The sequence below is a fragment of the Euwallacea fornicatus genome, chromosome 9 (genome assembly GCF_040115645.1).
Source record: "Euwallacea fornicatus isolate EFF26 chromosome 9, ASM4011564v1, whole genome shotgun sequence".
In the NCBI taxonomy this organism is placed as follows: domain Eukaryota; kingdom Metazoa; phylum Arthropoda; class Insecta; order Coleoptera; family Curculionidae; genus Euwallacea; species Euwallacea fornicatus.
The window spans coordinates 2,507,605-2,526,925 of record NC_089549.1 but is presented as its reverse complement, the minus strand read 5'-3'; the positions used below and the strand labels follow the sequence as shown (position 1 = coordinate 2,526,925).

General features: G+C 41.5%; 1 protein-coding gene across 5 annotated transcripts in view; it reads right to left on the bottom strand.

Moving 5' to 3' along the window:
- Positions 1-1,539: 1,539 nt before the first annotated feature.
- The window catches only part of jbug (filamin-type immunoglobulin domains fbug), a 37,996-nt gene continuing 20,214 nt past the window's right edge, over positions 1,540-19,321 (bottom strand). For 3 of the 5 annotated variants that reach the window (XM_066285754.1, XM_066285756.1, XM_066285758.1), the window contains 22 exons: positions 18,091-18,297; positions 17,834-18,007; positions 12,734-13,212; positions 10,494-10,715; positions 10,185-10,332; positions 6,934-7,155; positions 6,550-6,878; positions 6,146-6,495; positions 5,941-6,086; positions 5,503-5,761; positions 5,107-5,347; positions 4,867-5,051; positions 4,480-4,814; positions 3,943-4,260; positions 3,730-3,888; positions 3,395-3,675; positions 3,096-3,315; positions 2,855-3,037; positions 2,601-2,803; positions 2,263-2,544; positions 2,025-2,204; positions 1,540-1,970 (listed from right to left, as the gene is read on the bottom strand). In XM_066285754.1, coding sequence (XP_066141851.1) covers positions 1,839-1,970; positions 2,025-2,204; positions 2,263-2,544; positions 2,601-2,803; positions 2,855-3,037; positions 3,096-3,315; positions 3,395-3,675; positions 3,730-3,888; positions 3,943-4,260; positions 4,480-4,814; positions 4,867-5,051; positions 5,107-5,347; positions 5,503-5,761; positions 5,941-6,086; positions 6,146-6,495; positions 6,550-6,878; positions 6,934-7,155; positions 10,185-10,332; positions 10,494-10,715; positions 12,734-13,212; positions 17,834-18,007; positions 18,091-18,297 — 5,255 coding nt within the window. In that variant the 3' untranslated portion in view covers positions 1,540-1,838. Of the gene's footprint in view, positions 1,971-2,024; positions 2,205-2,262; positions 2,545-2,600; positions 2,804-2,854; positions 3,038-3,095; positions 3,316-3,394; positions 3,676-3,729; positions 3,889-3,942; positions 4,261-4,479; positions 4,815-4,866; positions 5,052-5,106; positions 5,348-5,502; positions 5,762-5,940; positions 6,087-6,145; positions 6,496-6,549; positions 6,879-6,933; positions 9,808-10,184; positions 10,333-10,493; positions 10,716-12,733; positions 13,213-17,833; positions 18,008-18,090; positions 18,298-19,321 lie in introns of those variants that run through there. The other 2 variants (XM_066285755.1, XM_066285759.1) reach the window with 2 other exon arrangements.

Genomic DNA, 19,321 nt, shown 5'->3' with positions numbered 1-19,321 from the left:
ATCACTTCTGAGCGTGCGTCCTGCCACTTTGATATTTAATTTGTTGTCGAACGGGGCTGAGGAAAAATGTCACTCTTGCCGATGGGCTTTTGGAGAAATCGTGGTCGTCGGCTTGTATTGGTCTATTGAATATTGAATGAGCATGTACCTACTTCGGACATAAACAAGATGTTTAAAGCCATTGTAAACATTCCAATGATGGAATATTGCTTGGTAATTGTCGTATCTGCCTTGGTCCAATCGCGAAGATGTTAATGGAGTTTCGAGTTTGAAAACGAAATTTGGAAATCTCGACGAGCCGGTACCGCAAGAAGTTGCGGGAGGGGGAGGGGGAGAAGACGGCCGAGGGTGGAGGGTGACCACCCGGAGGCTGCAGACGAGGAAGGACGTAGTCGGTTTTTCTAAGGGAGGCAACGATTAAATTTCGCCCCGGGACGCCAGACTAGCTAAGGCCGACCCTGAAGATAGTTCCCATTCGATTTTGTAATTCCTTCCTCGCCGCACGAACGGCGATGCAAAATCATCAGAGGAGACACCAAATGACTAACCGACCTGAATTAACCCCTATTGACTATGCATTACTTTCATGTAAACTACTCGGACGAATAACCGAAACGGCTCGTTTGTCGGGCACTTTCCGAAGGCTCATATTTCGGAAACCCTTTTCACGAAAAAGCCCGGAAGGCCGTTTCTTCTCGAATAGTTGACGAACACGCGCCTTGGAAAATTTCTTTCGCACTTCCATGCAGAGCGTGGAAAACCCACGTTTACCTGCGTAGCTTGCACACCAGTGCCGGCCTTGTGGTGGCGCGACATCGGGCGGCGGTTTTTCTCGGGGGCGGGGATTGAAAATTTCGCCCAGGACGCCGGACCTGCCGGGGCCGGCCCTGGATATAACACGGTATTTGGCAACTACCGTTAATTCAGGATGGTCGTTATGACGTCATCTAGCAGCTTTGGACGGCATCTCGGGACGTGTTGGCAAATTTCGTTTTTCGAGCGATCGAAGGCCTACAGGTCTTCAAAAAATTCTCCATTTAATTAGTTGGTATGTAGCAAACGCATTAGCCAATTAGGCAAAGGAGATTGTAAAGAAAGATTTTTTATTGTCCTCTATGCAGTTACGATAAATCGTCTGAAAGACCTTTTCTCATAGAATCAGTGGTGCAGCCTGGTTTACGAGTTTATGGTATTCGCACGGTTGTATAAACTAAAAATAGAGCTTTCACTGTAATATCACTTAGGGGCCCTGAACGGTATCTCCGAAAGTGGGTAGAGGTTTTTTTCGATTTTTAGATATGAGAAAAATTACGATTGATAAAATTTATGTTTTTTATGAAAGTTTGCCAAAAATAACAACATCTGCGTTTCGACTGACCAAACATTACTTTCAGGTAAAAGAAATTTAATTGAAGCAGAAAGTGCACAGTTCCTGGCTGGTCGTGGAAGAAACTATTTTTATTAAAATAGGAAAAAAGTGTCCTCAATTAAGGAAGTGTTATCAAAGGCAGGAAACACGTTCACAGAAAAAAGTCATAATTAGTTAAAATAACAATTTTATTAAAATAGACAAACATTTATGAGAATACCTATAACATAAAATTGAAATCTAATAATGTTATAAAATAGAATAAATTATGAATATTGAATGACTCTTCTTCTATGGGCAAAAGTAGAAACAATAAACACTTTATAGACAACACAAATAATATATACAAACAAACGGACGTGAAGCAGAAAACAGCAATGAGAATCATCATAACATTCTAATTTTCATGTTTTTGAATTGGCTAATTCGATGTTCACAATACGATATAATGGAATTTTGTTTTCACTAACTACAACGAAGAGATGTATCTCCTTAGTTCCTCTTGGGTATCAAAAATCATGACATGGAAAGGCGATCCAGGCACGAGCTCTCCAGCCCATTTAACCTCGACGCGATAGTCTCCAGGCTCAGTCGGGTCATACTAGAATTACGTGCAACATTCCTTAAATTCTTCAAACCCAAATTTCTATAGTACCTTGCACAATATCGTTCTATCCTTCTGACTTTCCCTCTGCATTTCGACCCTAAAAGCACCTTTAGGCCCCCTAACTCTGACCGTCAACTGCCCAGCGCCTGCGCCTCGAGTGTCGCAGATGAACCTTGACTGGAATGTGGCCAAAACTCCGTGTTCAATGCCAGGTCCATACACGCGAACCTGCACATATTCAAAAGTGACTAAAATCGCAAAACTCAAAAAATTTATCCGGACATACTTTGCTGGCGTCTGGAGCTCCAGCAACCTTCAAAATGAACGGCGATCCTTGGACATGTTGTCCGGCATATTTGATGGTAAGCTGGTGTTTTCCTGGTTCCTGGGGCTTTACGTTCAAGGTAAAAGTAGCGTCTCCGTGATCGTACAATTCACAATATGCCACTTTTCTAGGCCCAGTGCAATGGGCTGTTAGCTCTCCAGGGCCGGCTCTGCGTGTATCTATCCAAGACCTGATTTCACGTCCTACGACACCTTGTCGAAGACCTTCGCCCGAACACAACACCTGAAACCATTTCGCTATGTTCGAACAGGGAGCTGAAACGAAATTTTTAAAGTTACCTTAGAGGCATCGGCGCCTCCCTTAACTTCCACCATCAAGGGACAGCCCTTGACAGGCCTGCCAGCCCATAGCACTGAAAGGAGGTAGTTGCCAGGAGTGTTAATGGTGTAAGACGCTCTCCAGATCTTTTCCCCTGCCAGGCTGATCATTACTGGTACTGGAACGTTCGAGTCGGCCGAGTAAAGGGTGACCTCGGGGTTGCCTTCAATGATGATATTAGCCCAAAGTTGGAATGCAATAATGGGTAACTTACCAGGACTAGCTTTTGATCCATCGATATTGAACACTGCCGGTTCAGAGCATTTAGCTTCAGCCAGTCCTCTTCCAGTCAAGATGACTTGGTCCCCTGAGGTCACAACAAGTGTGGGTGCGTCAGGCAATAAGAAACCAGCAAATTTGATTTCCAGCTCGTGCTCTCCAGAATTTAACCCCTCACCTACGAAGTGTTGTTGCTGAATCTATTATTTTACGCAATTTTCATATATACTGCTCACCAAACAAATCAAATCGCACTCGGCTACCACTCTTCTCTGGAGTAACCTTCCTTCCGGAAACTTTACATTCCAAGTTGCCAGGACCGGCATTTGAAACATCGAAAGCTAATTTCACGGGCAGTCTGATCATTCCTGCATCGTCTAAATACTGATTCCAACCCCCGATGATTCTAACTGCCTCTGGATCGGTCACGTTTGGTCTAAATGGAGAGCCTGGAAGCTAAAATCCACAAACGACGATTACTCAGGCTCTGAGTCGAGAATCATGCAAAATTCACATGTGACACCTCATTACTTACATCATTAGGACCAATGCCTATAACAATGTCATAGGTTCCTACCCATTTAGGAACGTAAGTGATGGTGTATTCTCCAGGTTTGGGAACCTGAATGTGAGCTTCAATGTTTCCTTCAGCGGCCTCAATGGATACTCTAGGTTGCACCACGCTACTGACCGTGAAGGTGGCTCTCTCTCCCACTCTAGCTGATTCCAGACCTTTCCCCACTGCTCTTGGGGGTGGGGTGGGACCTACAGGGCCCACCCCCAGGGCCAATGGAGAACCTTTTACTGGAACACCACCTGAAAACGATGTAATAATAATTTGTTCTTATCTCCGTTCGAACGGAATATTACCGTACGTAACCGCCACTTGATACAATCCAGCTGAATGTGGCATGAAGCTAATCTGAGTCAGATTATCCCCAAGAGACATTTCCTGGATCGCCAAACTTTGTCCAATTGGATTAGTGGCTTGAACTTCCAAGTCGGCAATGCCAGAGTTTTTAGTGAGTACTAGAAATTTGACCTATTGAATGCGTCCAACCTTCTTCGCCCGAAAACCTTTACCATTGAAAACAATCTTTTCCCCGACATTTCCCTGCGATGAAGGTATATCGACGATGCGCACATTATCCGGGTCGCAAGCCTGGCAGATGAACGGACTACCATTGAGAGGTTTAGCTTGATGCAGAACCTCCACTTTGTGAGATCCCACATCCCGAGCGGTGAATTCAGCTTGCAGTTTACCAGCCTTCGTTTGATAGCACCGGACTGGCACTGCTGATCCCGTGGGCCCACTTACGACGACGTCGAATTCCCTTGCAGATCGCCCTATTGTGTCTATTTGGAAGGAGGTCACCTTGCCCACCCTAGCTTGGTACAAGCCTGGCGAGAAAGAATGAATACGAAGCCTAGAAACTCGTCTGAAGTCTCCCTCACACTCTACCACTATTGTCAATTATGTTTCGTTAACGTAAACCCTCTATTAAACATAACTTGAGCTGCCTACCCCCTTTCCCCATTAAAACTTTTAACCACCTTCAACTTCCTATAGATTTTTTTGACTCCACTAAAACTGCAAATTGTTTTATAAAGTTTATGTACCTGCTCCTCCTGCCCAGGCTTCACTCCCAGGACTCTTAACGGGAACCTCCAACACTCCAAGTTTAGGCACCCCGTTGTAATAAAGGTTGACCTTGTGCGGGGCAGCAATGAGGGGATGGAACACCACCTCCCACATGTTGGGGTTCATGGGGTTCTGCCTCACGCTGTGCGCTACATCTCTATTGGCGACCCTAACGGAAGCTGTAAGTTGTCCAGGCCCCACTTTAGCCATGTTGATTCCAATCACCGCAGGGCGATGGCATGTTGCTTCGGGAACGTTCACTATGTCTATTTTTGTTGTATCAAAAACGTGCATAGTGCGTGTGGAATATAGTCTAAGGAGAGAGCATTTGGTGAGGGAGTACTGGAGTGATACTCGAAGCTTACTCATGTCCCTTGTAAGAATGCACCTTATAGGTTCCAGCCTGAGTCAGGACGAATTGAGCCTTGTAGTCCTTGACTACATATTTAACATTGTGGTTATTGGCGTCTTTGATCTCCAATCGATGGTTTTCAGAGGGCAAGTCCATGTAGCACGTAGAGCCAATTTGCAAGAATTGAGTTGCCTCAATCTTGAAAGGACACTGGTCAGCCTGACCTTTAACAATCACCGAGTATTGGGCTTACCACTGAGCAATGGAACGGGCTTCCAACTACCGAGATATCATTAAATGTTATGTTAACGAAGTGATCTTCGGCGGTTAAAGGTACAAAAGTCACGTCGTACAGTCCTCTGGCGCAGGCGACCACTTCGGCTTTGATGGTGGTGTGTTGGGTGGACACCACGAGCTCCAAGGTGCCTTCCCCCGCTTGAGCAGCGTCGACGCTGAAGGTTACCGGTTTTCCTACTTCTGCTGGGCCAAGTTCCCTGGAAATTAGACAGTTTTGTACGTTAGAACTGACCCGACCTAGATTGCTTTATGGCGAAATATTTCATATCCTCTTAAAATTAAACCCGCCTGAACATCAATAGAGTGCAGAGAAAACTATGAAATTCCATTGAATCAGAAATAGTGCGCTTACCTCAACGATAGATCACTCATTGCCCTATTGACATCTTGCTTCTTCCCCGGCAACCCCGAAACGATGACCTTGTTCACATCATACACATTACAACTGAACGGAGACCCAATTACGTGCTGATCGTTTATTAAAATTGCTACTGAGTGCCTTCCCACCACCTCAGGAACAAAGTGAACGGTATAAACGTCCGCTATGGCGGCCAATTTAACTGGTAAATTTTTTCCAGTGGGAGCTGTTACGATCACTTGAGGCTCTCCTCCTGAAATAAGGGAGAAAAGAAATCTTCACTGACGGCCAACTTGTTGAGGTCGTGGTAACTTCAGCAGGAGAATGGGTCTTATAGAAATAGAGCCTCTCTCCTCCCTAAGCTAAGCTTCCATTTTCAGTTTCAAAGAAATTTCCAATAATCTGCATTTAAGGATGTTTTGGACAACCTACCAGTCACTCCCTCGATCTTCACTTCGGCAGGCACATTGACTGAAGCCAGCTCTATGCCAGATCCAGATACTGGAACCCGAGGTTGGACGTTGCCAGGACTGACTTTGCAGCTGAATGGCGAGCCGGGAACTGGTTGTCCATTGAATCTAATTCATAAAAATATCTGAAGATGCCCTGATGGCTTTGTAGAAGCGACAAGTAATACCTCACACTGAGGGTGTGGGTGGCTGCTTCAGTGGGCTTAAAGTTGACCTTAAACCGAGCATTGCCTTCGCTTTGGACAAAGTTGGGTACGTTCCTCCCTCCTACTGCAACGATTATTTCCAGATTTCCAGCACCGGCCTGAGAAGCGTTAATGCTGAAGGAAACTGGCTTTCCCACTACTCCATCCATTATGTCAGTAACAGTAACTCTGCTGGCATCATAAGCTTTGACCAAAAAGGGACTCCCTTCGATGTGGCCGCTAGGTAAACGCACTTCGACGCTGTGATCTCCGACATCCACAGGAGTAAAGGAAACTTCAAATTTTCCAGTGGTGCCCAATTGAGGATTGACCTGGCAAACGCATGGATATTCTCCGATAATCGGATTAATTCAAGTTTAATTTACTTGAGTGGGCAAGGATCGTCTGGCAGGCCCTAAAACCTCCACAATTGGGGGCGTAGGGCTTTCCACTACAAAGCTGCAAGCCCTTCCAACTGAAACTTTATCCAAAGCTTCAGGAGCAAGAATGCGGGCCGCCGATACTACATTGCACTTAAAGGGACTTCCTGGTACGTCTTGACCATTGAACCTCAAGTCCACAGAATGCACGGTTGGTTCCCTGGGAGTGAAAGATATGGCATAGGTGTGAGGGCCTTGGGCTTGGGCTGAAGTCGGTACCAGGCCTCCATTGACTGTCACCTCCAGGTTGCCAGGACCGGCCTGGCTGGTTTCCACTGCAGTTTTAATGCAACTAAGTAAACTAATTAAAAAACTACGTGGAATTCTGACCTAAAAACGTCACCGCTTTCCCCACGATCCCAGTACCAGACTCCTTGACTTTAATGGCCTGCACATCATAGACTTTGGCAGCATAAGGGCTGCCCACTGTAGGTACTCCGCAAACTGATACATTGATGCGGTGTTCTCCTACAACTCTGGGTACGAATTCTGCTTGGTACTGGCAATTTCCAAGGGTCTGGACTTGAGTGGGTATCGCCTGACCTCCTGGACCTGAGTCGAGTTTGCGATGAGGTTGGCGATTATTGGGAATAGGGAGCTAAGGAAGGAACTATTTGTTGGGGGAAAGTTAGAGGGGTTGGATAAGTTGGCAATAAAAATCAGGTGAAAAGGTTTTCAGTTTCATTGTTCTTGATCTTAATGGATAAAGTTTGGGTGCGTAATCTACGACCTGAGATCTCAGAAGCGATAGTGTTGCAGAAGCAGAGTACTCAAGTTTTGTTTTGGTGTTAATCAGATTGAGAACAACGTTGTGATGGAAGAAGTTGCTGGTTTCGAATTGTTTTTTTTCAGTCAGTTTGGAAGAAATTTCATTGCCCTGAATCTGAGGTGACTACCAAAACTACTTATGCTGATGTCTACGTGCTACTTGAATAGTAAACGGAAGGAATGCAAATTCATGAAAAACGGAGGTTTAAAGTGGTTGGACAGAAATATCGTTGAACTTATAGACGCAAAATGCAAAAATGCATTTTTTCGTGGTTGCTTTTTCGATGGACCTCACACCTCAAGTTCTTCACGAAATACGCGAAAAAGTGATGGTGTCCATAGAAAAGACACCCTCAATATTATCGCCTCTTCTCTCGTATTCTCTGGACGATTAGTTGCACTTTTTATCCCGCACATGTACTTTTCTCCAACAGTTTTTGTGGAAACGAGGCTTAAAATTTCGTATAGTTGCCACATGATTGGATGAGCACTTTTCTATCTTAATTATGTCTAAAGTGCCGTGTATAAAGATCGGTTGTACTTCACAAGAAGCGGTCAGATATTCCCTGTAAAATTTAAGGAAATCACAAGGGTTTGCTCCTTTAAAAAAACTTTTTTTTAGATAATTACTCAGTGTACCGACACCGTATGAGTAATAAAAATTCTTTAAAAACGTGGAGTACAACTCATTCATGGGTGGTGAGAACCACACGTCAATATGCAAGGTGTCCCAGATTAAGTGAGTTCATGGGATTATGGGCGAAGGAGATCCTAGAAAACTCTCAAATGGCAATCGTAAATAATAAAAAATTGCCAAGTTTCATAGAAATTCCTCAAATAGTTTAATCATAATTTACAGTTAGCGAAAATCGCCTAAAATTTTTGTTCATATTTTGGCGATCTATATTTATTTTTTATTTAAAAATATCATCTATAAGTATCCAGAAATGCTTGTTTTTCTAATTTGAGACATTTTGAATCATTTACAGTCTCCATAATACACATGGGATTCATTCACTTGGGACACCCTGTACTAAATAGATACCTAGAAAGACCACTATGGATCAATTGCGCATTCATGAATTACCTTGTTTAAATAAATAAGAATAAATTGATTCATTTAAATGGTTTTTTGAACCGAGGACGATTAAGAAGTACCCATACGTTTCAGGCGGATGCCACATGTTGCAAGAACCACGTCTATAGGAATGTCGTTAAGTACCGAAATAGACAGAAATATGAAGTCGCAATTAACACGCGTCTCCCTCTAGCGAGGAGCCACTAACTATTTGCTCTATTTGATCAAAGATTTTATTTCTTGTTTTCTTGCGACATTATCGTTTCCAACGTTATCGCATTTATGTGTTCCGAAAATCGATAGAGCAACGACTGACCTCAAGTGAGCAACTCGACCACTCCACAATGAAAAAATGAGCTGATTATTCGTGATCACCCCACATATTATGTTCTCGATACGTCCAGATATCAACCACTGTAAACCCTCCCTTACACTACGAACGCAATGTGCTACTTGCTACGTGTCTCAAGAAAAATATTTTCTATGCATAGTAAAAAATCCTGTTGCTATTGAAGGTCAGGAAAAATAACACGAAAGGACAAGAAAACATATAACATGCACCCTTTTTAGTCCACAAAGACCGAGAAAGAATGAAAAGAATTGAAAAAAAAATGCCTTTCTTCTGGTTAAAAACAAAATATAAAAAGAGATCAGAAGCTATTTATGGATTACTTGGGAATTTGATCAAAAAACATCAAAATATCAAAAAAACTCTTTATGTTTCACAACTTTTTAGGGCATCTTCAGGCCAATTTCCTGTTGATATTTTTCTAGTGAATCACCAACACCATAAATTATAATTAAAAAAATTTCAATTTCGATTATACTTATAATAACGAAAAAAAGCTTTAAAACTTTTAAGCCGTTGAAGATGCAGTATATAATTTTTGGGAATTCACTACCCCCCCCCCCCCGACGTTTCGTCATCAAATTTCCAGCTAAACCATGATAATTTAAAATGCAAAATGTCCTTTACTGAGTCTTCAAATTGAAGAAAAGTAAGCAATAGCCACACAATAGCTTCTGCTCAATAAGAGCCATTCTCTTGTTTACTTAAATTTTTGTTACTTAATTAACATATTAAATTCATAAATTATTGACGAGCTAATTTACTACGTAAATGAAATCTGGTTAAATAAATTCAAGTAATGGCAGAACACAAAGGAAGCCTTAAGAGCAAACGGTTACATCACATTAGAGGCGAAAGGCTGGCACAAACATTCTCAAAAATTTATTGCTTCAAAGTTAGTTACAATAAAGGAAAGGCAAAGGAACTGTTAGTAAAATAATATAATCATTAGAAACAAAGACAATATGAGGAACGGACGGGATTATCTAATATACATATCGCCGGTGTCCTGAAAATGAAAAAAGAAAGGTGCAAGGCCGTGAAATGACTGAAAAGAAAAACAGACAAAAGTGGGAAAACAGGCATGATTTATTTTCATCGTTACATAACAGCTATGACCTGAATATCTTACTTCTTAAGTAACACATTGCGTCCTGAAAAGTGTATTTATTAAACCCAAACAATGAAACCATTGAGCTTACCAAAAAAGCTCAAGTCAAGCAAAAAACATGCAGCTTAATACCAAGTCAAAACTATGACAAATCTGAGCAACCATTACACATGCAAGCAAAGGACTCTCTAACACCCCCCGATGCCATGAACAACCCGTTTCTCTTTACTCTCCAGCTACCAACGTCCCAATGTCATTAGCAATTCAATTCTCACCCTCTACATTGACTTCAATGTCTTCCAGTCTCCCAGGGTGGTTAATCAATAAAGTGCTAGCTCTGTGTACCGGTCCAGGACCGGGCAAGGTAACACTGGGCCCCGTTCCAGTTCCCCCCACGGACACGATTAAAGGACAACCCACGACCTATTTGTGGTCACAGGAAAAAAGTCTGTTAGCGTTGCCGTTAATTTTGAGATTTAGCGAATCCCTTTGAAGCAGATTTCTCAATTTCATTGTTCTTATTGGGAAATTATCAAGAAATCTATCTCTTCGGGTTCTAAGGTTCTGCAGTACCAACTACTAACCGGTCTCTTATTAAAGGCAACATTAACAACGTGATCGCACGCCTCGGCAGGCACGAAACTGACGGCAAATCTGGCATTGCCTTGGGGGTGTACTTGGGTGGGGATGTTTAACCCTCTAGCGGAAATTGTTATCTCTAAGTTACCCTCGCCAGCTTCGCTGGCATCAACAGAGAATGTGACCGGTCGGCCAACTGTTCCTCGGGCTACCGTACCTACAGTTACCTGTCGGGAAATTCAAACTTTACCTAAGGGGTCACATAAAAGTTCATTATGGCACTGATTAATGCGGGGAATAATAGAAATTAATTAACTGCTAATTCCTAAAAAGGAGCAAGGGCACTAAATTACAGATACGTCAGAACTCCAGGATAAGAAAGTCACAGAACATGAAAGAAGGTGAAGGTTTCCATAACGCAAATGTAATGCAAGGCATCTAGGCTGAGTCACGCATAGAAGAGGATGTAGAAGAATAGAGAGAAGATTTAAAAATTCGATGATATAAATCAGGTTGAACATCATTACGTATCGTAAGAATCAAATATGAAGAATAAGATTTCGGAGTAGTCTCAGATAAGTTGCTTAAAATGTAATGATAACTTCTACAGATATACGGGGTGTTTCATTAGTTGGGACGACATTGGATGGACAGAGGTGGCCCAGTTCCGTGGCCCCCTAAGTCGCCCGATCTAACACATTTAGATTTCTTTCTGTGGGGACATGTAAAGACTTTGGATCATGAAACGCCAGAAGAAACAAAGCAAAAACTGATTACACGAATCACTGCGGCATTGGAAATCGGTGAAAACGATTATCATATTTTTAGCCAATTCTGCAAAAACCATATGCATCGCTTACACAGGTGTAATGAAGTTCGAAAACAGCATTTTGAACAATTACTGTAGTGTTTTTTGTACAAATAAATTAAAATAAAACGTACTAAAACTCGATAAAAACCTTTTTTGCACATAACTGTCTTAAAAGGATCATAAGGCCGTAGCACGTCAGGGAAACGTTTACAAACATGGATTTTTATACTCCGATGCCTTTTATTGTTGCACTGCGCAATTCCTAGAAATTTGAGCCCATAGTTCTGAAGGGCCCTGTGGAGTGATGCAGATGGAGAATCGCTAAGAAAATGAAAAAGAAAACCGTTTCAAGAAACTAAAATAGCCGTCCTCAAAGCCAAGTTTGAACCCGTGGGACTTGAATTCACACTGATACTCCTTAAATCGTGGAGAGCTGGAAAAGAAAAAAGGGGAATTTTTTTTTCAGACTATAACAACTATGAAAACTGACGTCACACGGAAACCAAAAACTGGAAACGACGACGAACAGCGAAGAACTTCCGAGGGAAGTAAAATGAAAATTAAGCGAATGAAGGAAAAGGAGGTTTAAAGTGAAAATTAGGAAAAAGACGATTTTTCAACAGAAATAGGTAATTGAGGAGAAATATTAACACTCAAAAAACATAACGAATAGGGAGGAAAAGATTTCGATGAACCAAACAATTTATCTTTTGCGTAAGGCTAGACAACTTTCTTGGCGCACTCAAAGTCACGTGAAAATGGAAAAGGAGGAAAGAAAAAAACACTAGAAAAAGAAAAGCACGTAAATTAAACGTAAGTTTCTGTGCTTCTCCAATACTGCCACAAGTCGTAGTGAGCACGCTCCAAGGTCTCGCCATGAAGAAAATAAGAACGAAGAAAGAGAAAAAGGAAGAAAACTTAAAAACGTATTTTTGTGTTCTCCGAAATATGAAGATAATAAATGTTCCTGTATTATGTCGTCTTCCATTCCGAAGATATTCTTCACAAATCTCAACAATGGGGGCTTAGAGAGTATCGACAAAGAACGTGGGGTCAAAGCAATTTGAAATAGGCACTTTGACCAATACGGGTTTGTGCATAAACGACCCTCAATGACCTCATATGTGGTCGTAAATATAATCTCCAAAGAGTATGTTGTTCATCGTAGGACAGACGAGAAAAATTTAATCAAAAAAAAATAAATAAATAAATAACTTTAAATCAATTTTCTTGAAAAGCTGGATGGATTTTCGCCAATAAACAAAGACGCTTGAATTGACACGATTTAAAAGACGATACAGTATTACATTAGAAAAGCATACGGGACAGGTTTTAACCTCTAAATAATTAAATTATATTTTTCAGTCAAAATGTCTTTTTTTCCAATCAAATTTTTCCCAGAAAGCTAACTGCGACCCCAAAAACTCAACCAACCTTGTTGGAATCGAAAGCCTTCGCTATGAACGGGGTCCCCTGCACAGGCCTCCCATTGTAATCTACACTGATTTGATGAGCACCGACTTGCACCGGGGTAAACTCCGCAGTGAACCCTGAATGAATATCACCGGTGACCTTAACCGGGAGCTCCCCGACGGGGCTTCTGACAGCCACCGCCAGCTCGGCGGCTCCCCCACCGGCCACCCCCATGTGAAAAGAACTGGGTTGGTTCACCGGAACCAACTCCAAATGGGACAAACTTAAGGTGACCCTGCTGGTATCGGCGACTGCGCAGACGAAAGGGCACCCTCGCACAGTTTCTCCATTAAACTTGATGTCGATCAGGTGGGGTTTGGCTTGGTCCGGGGTGAAGGAGACGAGGCAGCGTCCTCCTCCCACCACTTGCACGTGATTAGGGACCTCACCTTCGTTTATGGAGATTTCCAGCTGGCCTTCCCCCGCTTGACTGGCGTCCACTAAAAATTAGTTGCAGGTAAATGCAAAGTGGTATACACTACGGTTGGGTAATGGGCCTTGAAGCAGGAAGAGATGTATTAAATATTGGCAAAGTTGAAACAATGTGGGTAGTTTGGTTATTGTAGTCACTGAATTCCCCTTGACTCACCTAAAGTTCGCACGGACAGAAATCTGAGAGAACGATTCTCTTTGCAGATCTGAAGAGTTCTGAACTGCGGAGGTTTAAGCGCGACGTGGAGCTGGTTAGGACCAATTATTATGGTGCGTGAATTCGTTAATTGTTTAAGAAACCGTTACAAGTAGGTTACATAAATATTTATTGTCGTTCAAGATCACAGGAAGATGGGTCCTCAATGAGAGCATTTCCATGGTGTTTCTTTATTTTTTCAGAGAAAGACACCTGGAAACTAATTATTGACTTGTTAAGTACCGTAAATGTCAGGCCAGATTTCTGTTATATGCTCGAGTGGTTCACTTAAAAGTGTGAGAATAAATTTATAATCTACCACGAGTGTTTGCGCAATTAAATGGTGCGGAAGTACGAAAGTAACAGTTCGTGATTTTAATGAGAGTCATATTTTAACCGGCTGTTTTATCAAACTATGTAGATTTTTCTATGCTTATAAATTATAAAAGTCAATTAGTATCGAGTAAATTAATTGGTCATAAATCATAAACTACGCTCGAGCTTTTGAGCACAAGCTTGATAACAGGGTTAATGGCACTTTCCTATGCGCAAGCAAGAAAGGTTCCGAGTGAAACACGAGGATCGCACCAAAGGTCCTCGACCCAACACTTAAAGAAAAAAAATTTCGGAAAACTTTACGTTGCTTCTCGGCATGGTCTGCTTTGAAACTGACACACTTTCCCCATCGACAAACCCTGTTTGCTGCGAGAAGCCTCGGATGCTTTGAAACAGGCATCAACCTCGAACTCCGCTTCGTTATTAGTGGAAAATCTCTTTCCACCGAGCCATTTTTTTAAGTTCGGAAAAAAATCCGGAAGAGGGGCTAAATCTGGCGGATAGGGAGGGCGAGGAAAGAGTTCGAAGCCAACGGGAGCGATTTTGGCGATCGCGACTTTCTTCGCGGTCGCCTCGTCCTGATTCCTTCGCCCAAAGGTGCAATAAATCATTTTTAATATTCTCCGTTTATTGCTCTTCCGTTATTGAGATATTCGATAAAGATGTCTCCACGTGCGCCCCAAAAAACCGACGCCATCGCCTCACTGGGCCAAACCGCAGAGGTAAACTTTTTAAGGTTGGGTTTTTGTACTATTTAACAAAAAAATCACCATCTATATGTCCTGTCCGGTACTTCTGGGACTGTCCTCGTATGCGCGGCTAAGAATCAAAACCACTTTTGCGCGATGGGTACTTTCTCTTCGTATTAGTAGTTTCTGACCAGAAAAAACGTATCAGTAAATACTGCGCATACTGCGGTACATCACCTGGAATCGGTTTGACGCGGGACAGCACGGCTTATCAACCCAATCAATCAAGCCCATTGATCGCGCTTTCAAGATCAGAATTCGCCTCTAATCTGAGCAAACCTAATTGATCTTATCGGAATTTGCGTCGTAAACTACGAAATTAATTTCCGCATTTTATGGTCATTTTTCCAAGTTTAAATTACCATTGGTTACCGCAGTAACTCTACCATGAAGCGAGCAAAACGAAAAGGTACGTTCGGTTGCTGAGGTAGCTCCCTTCACGAAGTCATCTACAGCATGGCTCCGGATGGACTTGCCAGAGCAGAAAGTCTGTTATTTTTCTTTTCATCAGAAAAATGTGTTCTTCATGAAAGCATTCGCTCAGTCCGAAACGGTTGAATCACTTCTCACCGTTTCGATTTTCCTTTTCGTTATAGAGAAATGGCGACATGTTCGTCTAAAAATCAATTATCGTTGTCAAGGCAATCGCACGCAAGACTCAAATTGAATTTATTTAATCAAAAGATTCCGCAGATTTAGATCTTGAGATGTGGTGCACAAAAATTCACCAAGAAATTCCTAATTACTGATTCCGTGTTAGACGTAAACAAAACTGAAATAGCTCGAGACCAAGATGACGCTGCGATTCTTATTGTAATGGATTTGGTTCTAAATGAAGCAAAATTTTCTTCAATTCAAAAAACATTGAAACTTCATCCTTTCAAACAAATTTTTAATCACTGTTCAGAACCAGGAGGTGAAGCAAAACATCTAGACTTTTGCTTGTAGATGGCCTTCAAACTCATAGATAATCAATACTTTCATCGAATCGTCACATTCTCTGATGAAACCGCGCTTTCCACCAACGGTACCGTTTCATCTCAGCATGTATGGTATTGCCGCCACTACAATCCCTATTTCCTAATCGCTCTTAATATGCGAATTCGGACAATGCGAACGTACGGTGTGCAATTTCTTACCATGGTATTGTTGGACCATATTTTTTTGTTTGAATGTTTCAATCATAGTTTCATTTTTTTTGTTGAATTATGGTAGTAAAAACTTAAAGACCCAAAGCCTTGATTACAGTTGCCACGAAAAGGAGAATCAATGTCTGGAACTCCGATGAATATTCAACTAACCGGACCTATTTTTCCATATTTCTCTGTAACGAAGGGGAAAATTGAAATGACGAAAACTGATGATTCACAGCCATTATGGAAGAAACAAAATCTTTCACGAACATAAATTTTTTCGTAAACTAGAAAAATAAGACACTTTCTCCTCTTGGTAACTCCATCCGGGGACATACTGTATATCTATTCCAACCGAAAATCTCAAATGCTTTAAATTGGCGAAAGGCGAATGTTCGATCAGCAACGGTCCTTTGAATTTTGCATGACATGGTCAGTGCACTCAATCATAACGATAGTCATAGTCCTGTGTAGGACCTTCAGTTTTCGCTTGACCGAATAGATTTTTGGCAAGATTATTTGAAGCATAAATCGACATATACAATTTTTCCTCGTCAATATCGATTACCTGCAAACCTTCACTACCAGCAGTTGGTAGTAGAAATGATTTGCAGAAGTAGATGTTTATTCTTGGAACTCATAGGCAACAACCTCTGCAATGACGAGAGCTACATTCCTGAATTTGCATCGTACTAGTAACGTCCCCACTTAACATACTTCAATTATTATCATTCGTTGATAGGTATTAATGCACTAGCACTAGCACTAGCAACCTTGAGGTCATTTTTATGCGAGGATTGCTATCTGGCTGTTACATACCGAAGTAGGTTTCAAATGGTAAATGCCAGAGCAGGGTTAAATTAGAACTTTCAAAGATTTAAATTACAATTTTAATAGAATGCCAAACTTTGCCACGCAGAAAATTGCTATACAGGGCGTTTCACAAACAATAAATTAAAGTTGTACTACATAAAACTTAGTTAAATGCCTCAGAACGAAAGCCGTAGCCTGCTCTTTTTTCGAGATATACAGAGCATCCCATATTTTCTATATATAATTTTTGTATACGGGGTGCGCCAAAAATAATTCACGGGTATATCTTTTTTTTTTTCAAATGGAACCCTTGAATATTTGTCAATTGTCCGACCCTCATTTCAGTTCTAAACACTTTTTATATAAGCTACGTATGGTTGAGTTCCTATCGCTAGTGGAGGACATTCTCTTGAAAGACTGGACATCGTTGTAGTGGCAGCAAGATGATGCATCTGCCCATAATTCCAGGACGATGACAAAATTTTTAGGAGCAACGTGTGGAAATAAATTAACAGCGACTAGAGAATCCGTTAATTGGCCACCCCGCAGCCCAGATTTGACGCCACTAGATTTTTTCGTATGGAGCTTTGTCAAGGTCTGTTTTTTTCAACCTTAAAACTAAGAAGATTTAAAAACAAGGATAAGAAGTGCTTGTGCACACATTACCCCTGCTGTGGTCAAGACCGTTTAGTCAAAGGAATTTGATAGAAGAATGGAGAAATGTCTCATTCGCAATGAAGAACATTTCGAACCATGTGTGTAAATAGACACCTACTTAGTTTTGTTCAATGTTTTTTTATAATAAAGTTCTAAATCAATGCAGGAATTTGTAGAAACATTGTTATGATTGGTGAATCGTTGATATGTACTTCATATAAAAAGTATATAGAATTGAAAGGGAAATGAGTATTTTCTCTCATTTCGACGAAATTTATTAAAATGTCTATATCTCGAAGAAAGGTCAGACTAGGGCTATCATTCTGGCTGCATTTAGCCACATTTTAGATTGTCCACCCGCCATCAACCTACGACCCTGTTCTCTCGAAACACCCTGTAGAGCCGACGAAATAAAGTCAATTTCTCTGTTTAAGGCCCGGTTTTTCAAATTTATGATATCTGTTTGTCGGTAAGGTTGCCAGAGGCTAAATCTTAAATTTGGATTCAAGAGAACCGCACAGGTAAAGATGCTAAGATGACGGGTTCAAGCAATTTAGGACCGATCAATGTAAACATGTTTTCGTGCTGTCGCCATCTTTCTAAGGAAAAGAGGATTTTACAAAATCAAGAATTAACTCAGGTGTTTAAATATTCTACCTTTAGAAACTAAACTTTTGCCATAGACATTTCTTCCTGCCCAATCCCCGAGACTGCCCAACGAATAAGTAAAAAAATCTATACCTACCTCTGAATTGTACAGGTTGTCCCACAACCCCTCCACTAACATCCGCTACTTGAATCAGCCCAGCGTCATAAACTTTGGCGACTAACGGCCCAGAGGGCAACTTCTCCCCATTTACTGCTACTTCCACTATATGAGTACCGACTTCCGTCGGTACAAACTCGACACTTTGGACTCCTGAAGAACAAAACAATCTTCTCCTACTAGGTTCACTTTTCCAATATTCTCCATAGCTAGTTATGGAGACGTATTGTACTAACCAGTGCGATTTCCAGGCAATACTCGTGCAGAAATAGATCGTTTGCTCGGAGCGATCACGTGAACCAGCAAATCATCGGGGGCTAAGTTCGTGTTAGTAATTATCTCGAAAATAGCCGGTGAATTTGCTGGGACGAGCCTAGTGGACTCGCCCATCACGGAGATGTTGGATCCAGTGTTGGCCATTATGTTGACGTGCCAGGGGCTTCCTTGAAGACAAACACGACGATACTTTCCAGGAGCATTAAAACCGGGATCGTGGTTGTGCCATCAGAAGCTTAAGGCGCTATTTGAATCGTGTATTTTAATCAGGTGCGTAATCAAGTTATTCGCATTCGTCACTTAGTGCCCGAACTCGATCTCCACTAAAGACCACCAATAATACAATCTTCTTCAAGCAAATTCCGATGTCTCCGGATGTTTTGCGGCTCGGTAAATTAAATTGCTTTCTAGGGACATACCAAGGTCCTGTTTAACAACACTGCTTCCCTTGGTTACAACATCAGAAGTGGTATTGACACGTTTTACGCAATCACAGTAAATTCAGCGAGGCCTTTAAACCCAGTTGGGTATAGTACGGAAAATGCAGTTACATTCGTCATGTTACTCATGTTTAACGGTAATTTATTACACCGATTGTCAACGGGTTTTGGTCAATTTATTTGTAGCAAATCGGTTTTCGTAATATACTTAATAATTCTTACTCATTGGTATTAAATATACTCGGTTTCGTTATTAAGGCTTGCAATTTAGGCAAATTAATGCTTCATAATACAGTATCAAATGATGATATATATCCTGGGAGTAACCTTCATGCTGCTTTGGCCTGTACGATCACCGGATCTATCACCTATCGAATATCTTTAGGACATGACGAGTCGCCGCCTTTGAAGTTTACAGAGGCATCAACTGAATTTGGATCATCTACGACACTACCTTGAGGTAGCATGGGTTGAAACACCCCAGGAGGATGTTGATTATTTGTGGCAAAGCATGTCGCGAAGACAACATTATTAACTTTTTAATTAACAAATGTTTTTTTTTGCCGAAAATCTGATCATTTGATACTCTGTTACGAAGCATTATTTTGTTAAAATTTCAAGACACATTTGTTATTACTGCTGGGTGGTGCATTTCATATGAAAGTGGGCGTAAATAAAACAGTTCCGGTTAATTCAGGTTATTTACATTTGCACTATCATGGTGCGCGTACAACTAGAAACATATGAGAAA